This window comes from Elaeis guineensis, chromosome 7 (assembly GCF_000442705.2).
Source record: "Elaeis guineensis isolate ETL-2024a chromosome 7, EG11, whole genome shotgun sequence".
NCBI lineage: Eukaryota > Viridiplantae > Streptophyta > Magnoliopsida > Arecales > Arecaceae > Elaeis > Elaeis guineensis.
In genome coordinates this window covers 7631619-7639118 of record NC_025999.2, presented here as the reverse complement: position 1 = coordinate 7639118, position 7500 = coordinate 7631619, and the positions used below count along the sequence as shown (strand labels likewise).

General features: G+C 34.3%; 1 protein-coding gene across 1 annotated transcript in view; it reads right to left on the bottom strand.

Moving 5' to 3' along the window:
• Positions 1–378, bottom strand: part of LOC140859222 (uncharacterized) — an 8005-nt gene extending 7627 nt beyond the window's left edge. The window contains exons 1-2 of the mRNA XM_073260892.1: positions 283–378; positions 137–183 (exon numbers count right to left, since the gene is read on the bottom strand). Of these exons, the coding sequence (XP_073116993.1) occupies positions 137–183; positions 283–293 (58 nt within the window). The 5' untranslated portion in view covers positions 294–378. The remainder of the gene's footprint in view (positions 1–136; positions 184–282) is intronic.
• Positions 379–7500: the final 7122 nt, after the last annotated feature.

The window sequence follows — 7500 nt, the reverse complement described above, 5'->3', positions numbered from 1 at the left end:
ATTTTGTAGCAGTTCTATTTTTATCATAGACAAACTTTCAACATTATTGCAATTTCTTAGCTACTAAAAAAATGCATGAGATTGTTAATGTGAGCAAATTATTCATGCTTGTTTGTAAGCAAATATTATAACTTACCAGCATTTCCAAGGAGATACATTCGATCACCGTTATTCAACCAAAATCTAAAAAATATTCACCCATTAAAAATTTAAATCCATAAATTTTTTAAGATAAAAAAAAAAAAGACTAAACAAATGCAGCACAAGGAAAAGATATATAACCTGAATCTCATGTCCCAAGCATCAGAAGAGAAGATATCTCTCACAATAAGATGAATTCCCTCTCTATTATGTAGATATGGTAGGTAATCCTCTGCCTCCCACTGTTGTTTTCATTCAATGATCAACATTCATATAACTTTATAAATGTAAGTAGAAAGTAGTAAACACAATAATAATAAGAAAACACAGACTTTTGATCGAGAACAAGTAATTAAGAAGAAAATCTATTTCATAACAATGAAAAGAGAGGGCATTTGGCTATTAGTATAAGCAACGTGCTAGCCAGTTAGTATACAAAGATATTAAAGAAACCTTAGGGAGAACAATCCTGCCAACATTCACATCGGTACTGCTTAGTTTCTTCGTAAGCACAATATTTAGCTTCTGCAGCAAAATAATTTTACTTTCATCATCTTTTTTAAATATATAAAACATATACATTCACATGTAGGAAAGAACTAGATGATTTTTCAAAAAAATAAAATAAAATAAAATTACCTGCTTTATATGAGGAAGAATTGGTTTATCAGAGGTAAAGGAACTAGCCATATATATATCTCTTGAGGAGTAAATAGAGGAGCTTTTCTGAAGATGGTGGTGGTGAGCAAAACCCTTTATCTCCTCCTGTTTTCTTTGATTTCTTGTTGGCTTTGCTATACCTAAGTGTTGCCCATTCTTTTTTGGTTCAATCTCTTGCCAGAAACCACTCACTTCAAGGGTAAGAGGGAAAGCGAGGAATGTTCCACTACCGGTATATGTGATATCAGTGTTGATACCATGTCCACTTGCTTCCATTGTTGTGGCATGAGATGGTGCATCTATTGGCATAGGCATGCCAATTTCACTTGTTCTCGGATCATAATATGATCGGGCCAGAAATTTATGGGATAATGGGAAATATAATTTAGCTATCCATCATTTGGCATAGAGAAGAACGATGATGTAGGAGAAAGACGAAGAAGGAGAAATAATTTGATTGGTTGGAATTTGAGATTCATATGATGTTAATACCAATGGAAGTGAAGGTAGTGCCATCGAATAATCAAAGGGGTCCAAATGATTAGGTGTGACAAGATGATATGATGTAGGTATAAGTGGTGCAGAGCATGGAGTAGATACATCTACGTACTGAAATCTAACATTGGTTGCTTAATAACTAAGCATGACACACCTTTCCTTCCTACAAGGTGGTGGTGAAGGTAGCCAAGAAAGTAAAATATAGGAGGTTATAGGCAAGGTTAGAATAGAGGAGGTGGAGGATGGGAACAAGAAAGATAACGGAAGCAGAATAAGAGAGAGGAGAGAAGGACTCAACAAAGTAAATGGAAGAGATACAGATGGGTGGGAGCGGTAAGAGAGAAGAAGGAATCAACAAGGCCAATGGAAGAGACACACAAGGGTGGGAGAGATGAGATGCAATGTTAGCAACAGATCATTCTAAGGTATTTGGACCCAGATGGAATCAAGTGCGAAAAATTATGGAGGTGAGTGAGGATAGAGAAGGGACAGGAGAGGTGTAGGGGAAGAGAACAAGCCCAGCGCAAATTAAGAAGGATATAAGCTGGGTGGATCTAAGGCAAGATCCGACCATTCAGTAGGAGCTATAATTGGATAGGATGTCTATGCTCATTTATGTCATTTGAATGAGAATCTAGACTGTATCAGTAAGCATATCTACACAGATATTATTTTTATCCCTCGGCTCTAGGTTCGGTTTTTATCTTCCGCATTAAAGAATGATTGATCTTCCTTTGCGATGTCAATAGTTGGATTGCATTTTGCACAGCTTTCAAAGCATTGCATCTACTTTGTGATCTATGTTGCCGATGGAAGGAAGAGGTTTGTCGTGTTTCGGAAGTAATGCAAAGGCAATCCAACTATTGACATCACAAAAGAAGATCATTCATTCTTTCGCACAAAACATAGCTTTAGCTTAATTTAATCTAATTTCCCATTTATGTTAAGGAAAAAAAGGCACTCAAGGACCACAACCTAAATTGGTTTCCAATTTTCATTTAGTCCTACTTGTCTAGGCATTTTATTCTCAACCTTTGCTTTCAATAGCTATTTCATTCCACTTGTCTAGGCATCATAGTCTTAACACTTAATAGCTATTTCATTCCTTCTCTGTTTTGTCAATGAAATATAAATAACTTATATACATAATAAGAATTATTGTAATGCAAGAGGTGTGGTTCAATCCATTCTGGAGTAGTCCATATGTTAGTCTAAATGATTCAGGAGGATCCTTGGATTTGATGCGAACCATTTTGGCCACTACGAATAAGAGCTTAGTCCAAGAGTAAGATCTACTATATTAGGAAGCTGAATCATATGACAAACTTCAGGAGGCCATAACTTGATCATATGATGTCCAATTAAGATAATCTTTTTTTTAAATTAAATATCTTTTTAAGATCTATAATTTTAGGCTAGCTTTTAACGAGATTAAGTTAGATCAAAATTCAATTGTTTGGACCTCAAAATAGGTCGATCAAATTAACACTATTTTCGAAAAAATCTTTGATTGGATGTTATCTTCTAATCCATTGAGAATTGAATGAGAAATGGAAGCTAAAGTTAATGTAAAAGTCAAGATTTATCTTCTATAAATTTTTAATTTTTTTATAATTTTTTATATTTTTTATATTTTTTTAGAAATCTAATCCTATTTGAATTAGAAAGAAGGGTCCAATCCAAATTGTTCGAGGGTGGATGTCCTTGTAAAAGATAGAAGATGAATCTGACTCAAATTTATATAAGGACGGATCTCACTATTATATACATGGGCTATATACTTCAATTTATTTGAAAGGAAAATTAATCAACCCTACTTTCACAATTCTTCCATCTTCTTCCATTTTTTTTGAGAGATTCGAATAAAATGGGTTAAAGAAAATTTGTCTTCTTCCCTATCAAATCAAGTTAGTATCAAAGCATTGGTTCTCTAATCTATGGGGAGGGGGGGCTTTAGTTTATGGTCCAGACATACGAACAATACAAGCAACCAGGAGAAAGACTATCTATGCTTCAAGTATATTGAAGTATAAAATTGAGTATGGTGGCTAGATCTATCTCGATGGTTGATCAGATGAAGGAACATCTAGTACAACTAGAGGAGAAGATTGTCCAACCTTATCAAGATTGTCTCCAAATTGATGATACCTTCAATATAAGTACAAGCACCATCAACTCCTATTATGAAGCTGTTTCCTATATTTAAAGATGAAAATTCTCCATCTAGTGAGGAGGATAAGCAACCTAGAGGTATGCAAAATTTCTCCTCAATCATTTAAAGTGGAACCTCAAATCGAGATCTTGTATACGATGGGACCAATAATTTAGAAAGGCTAGATATTGGCTAGACCAATTAGAGATCTATTTTACTATATATGGATACTATAGTATTCAGAAGGTAGCTTTTGCTCGTCCAGTTTTCTAACCTTTCTCTCATATAGTGAAATTCATACATAAAAAATAATGATTTTTCTAATCTAACATGAAGGAAATTTAAGAGCTTAGTCAAGAAGCAGTTATACCTAATCGATCACGAGGAGGATTGGTAGATCAAGTTTGTGGTAGAGGTATGATCAATCCATCCAGGACTATACAATAGAGTTTCATAAATGAGCAAACTCCCTCAGAATCTTCATTGATGATCATGCAATTTTTATGAAGTATATTGAAGGTCTCCATTAGAGCATCCCAAAATGAGTTGAAGCTCTTCAAAATTGAAAACTTTAGTGAAGTTAGTGTGAAGGCCACGTGATTGAACAAAAAAGTCAGCTTAGGGAAAGCAAGAAGCACGTCAACTTGACTCTAAAAAATCATTGCGATCACTACAACCTTCATGGATATATCAAGTAGAAGGTTGGATGCTTCATCTTGAATTGAAGCTAAAGTGGAAGAAGCTAAAGGATGATGATTTCAAGAAGAAAGGGAAGGCAGTTCTCAATTCAATAGAGGTTGGGGGCTATTCAAACTTGAGCAAGTAGACCCCAGATTGAGCTTGATGGCGAGGAAACTTGAGATGATAATTGAGATAGATTTAGAGGTGCAAGAGAAACTCTTCCACTTGAAGATATAGATGAAACAGACCATCATCGAGGCTATTTGAGATCTTGAAAGTTAGAAGAACCTTATCCTTGAAAATTTGGTTTAGAAAATGGGGTTGCAGAGAAAACCTTATCCACATCCTTATCCTCTTAATTGGATTAAGAAAGAGTCAAGCTGAAGATAACTAAGTAGTGTACCTTAAGTCTGCTATAACTGAGAGGTATATTAATGAGATGACTAGGTTATTTTTGAGAGATCATATCTTTAGGGATCAAGATGCAATGTTCTATAGGCGGCAAATGAAGTATCATCTCATAAAAGCAAGGAGTTCTTGATCAATGCATCCAAAACAAAAAAATATAAACCTTGTGACTGCTATCCAGGCAAATGACTTGTTAATGTTGTAGCAAGTTCGTGATAATAGTATAAGAAGTTGATATTACTCATGGAAAGCCAAGCTCTCGTTCTTTGGTTCTATCAGCTGATCAATCGATATCGAGGAGAAGTTGCTATAATCATCATTAACAATAGAAAGGACGGCAAGAAGCATCCCTACCATAAAGTCCAAATACGGGAGTAGAACAAGTGGTTCATTGAGACCTAGGAGCAAAGAAGACTAAGGCCAAAAATCATCTTCAAGCAAACTTAGGTTGTTCAACTATGAAATGGGAAGTAGGCATTTCCCTACCTACATTTTTATTTAGTAGGACTTAAATCTTCTAAACAGGGAGAGTCATAATCTAGGAGGATTCTGAAACTTGATGTGGACCACTTTGTCAACTGTGAATAAGAGTTGAATAGGGCTTAGGAGCAAGATTTGCCACATCAGAAAGTCAAATCATATGCTATACTTCAGGAGGCCATAACTTGATCATATGATGTCCTATTAAGATTATTATTTTTTTAAAATTGGATATTATTTAAGATCTACAACTTGGATGAGCCTCTAAAAGGACAAAATTGGATCAAAAGTTTATTATTAAGCTTTGAATAAGCAGGTCAAATCAAAACTTTTTTTTTGGAAAAGATTACGAATAGAGGTCATCTTCCAATCTGTGAAAAATTGAATAGAGTGATAGAAGATAAAGTTGATGTAAAAGTCAAGATCTATCTCTTATAAAATTTAATTTTTTTTTAATTTTTATATTATCATTTTGTTAGAGACCTAGTCCTATTTGAACCAGGAAGAGAGTCCAACCTAAATTATTCAAAGGTGGACGTTCTTCTAGAAGTTAAAAGATGAATACGATCAAAATTATGCTAGAGTGGACCTCATATTATAAAGAGAAGCTATATACCTCAATTTATGTGGATAGAAAATTAATTAATGAAAGAAAATGGGATTCAAAACCCTAGTTTTGTAATTCTTCCATCTTCTTCTAATTTTTTTTGAGAGATTTGAGTTGATGGATTGAAGAAAATCTTCCTTCTTTCCAATCGAATCACTAAGTCAAAATGTCTTCTTAAAGGTTACTACTTGTAATTAATAGCCGATGGTTATTATGATTTAGTTGTGTTGATAAATGTCGAATATGTCATCAAGCGTTTCCAAGATTTTGTAAATTATGGTTCATCATGTATATGTCTATAGAATTTATGAGAGCAATTATTACTTTTCTTTTAGAAGATTGTGATATACTAAAATGATGGATATGTGGAGTTACGTAGTTTCTATATAAAGCCATGTAATAAGAATAAACAAATAAATACTTGGATTACTTTTATCTTTTTGGATTTCCCAGTTGGATGAGGAAGGGGGTTAGGGTTAACCCTAAAGGAGACTATTTGGTCCAACAGTTGGTCAAAGGGTCATACATTGGGTTGTGAAGGGTAGCCTGAGTTAGGCTAGATAGAGGGATTCTTAATGTCTCTTTTCTCCTAATACTTGGATTGCTTACATCTATTTGGATTTAGTGGTGGATTCTACTTAATATCCCTTTTCTCCTACTTGTTCCTCCATCTCCATCTTTGCTTGACGCTTCCATTTTTTATGGTGGTATTAGAGTACTAGTTTTATCTTTGGTTTCTCTTCTTTTTGCTTCTTTATTTTTTTGATGGATCAACATAAGGAGAACAAGATAAAATTAAAACTACAATGCAAGGTGAAGAACAAATTTGGAAGACTGAAGATAGTTGAAACCCATGGAATCCTTCATTTGGAGCAGTGCCACCTCAAGAGGCAAAATATTAACATCCATGAAATCCAAATTGATGTCTCTACCTGCTAGGCAATCAATGGGGCAATTGGTTTCCCTGAAAGCATGTTCAACTTGAAAATGTCCACAGTTGATGCAAGATGCCAAATGTCTAGCAGCAATCGATTAAGATTAGGATGAGCACTATCTCGGATCCACCTTATAACTGTGCTAGAATCACCGTCAAGTATAATCCTTCTACAATTCAAAGTGAAGATAGCAACCATAAAACCCTCCTAAATGCTCTTAGTTCTGCCATAAGAACTTAAGTAGCATGGAATAGTCCTTTTTTGGCACTTCATTTTGCTTCTTTAAGAAGACATCTTTCTTAAAAGCATGCTCCATACCAACAAGCAAGATAACCTTCTTTCATATAATGAGTTTTTTTTTTCTTCTGTTGGCATGAAGAATGTATTGCTAGAATATAATAGAAGACTATAGGATTCAAAGCACAGTATAATCAATTTAAAGAACAAAAAAAGTTTTGAGCAACTTCAAGTGATTTTTTCTCAATTCATGATATGCTAGGCCGCCATACTTTGAAGTTGTTTCTCCACCACAAGATCAAGATCAACTTAAGACTATGACATCAATTGAGGAGATGATTGAACTTATGAATTCACCTCAAAGGTCTTCCAATGTGGTCATATCTCATCCTCCATATTCTTTTTGAACCTTCTTCTTTGGTTCTTGAAGATCCTATAATCCAAGACTAATTAATGATGCTGATGGAAACAACAATTTCTTGAACCCTTGATGTTTACATATTGATGTAAAGGGAGATTTCTATGAAAACTTGGAACCTATAGTTTTCAAGTTTTGATTTCACATTTTGAGCATTTCTTGTTTCGTATCAATTGTCTGAGGGGCACAGTTCCAATTGCTTCAATCAAAGTCATGGTTCATTTTGATTGGAAAGAAATGAAAAAGGGAGTTAAACATATGATCACATATCTGGATATTAAAC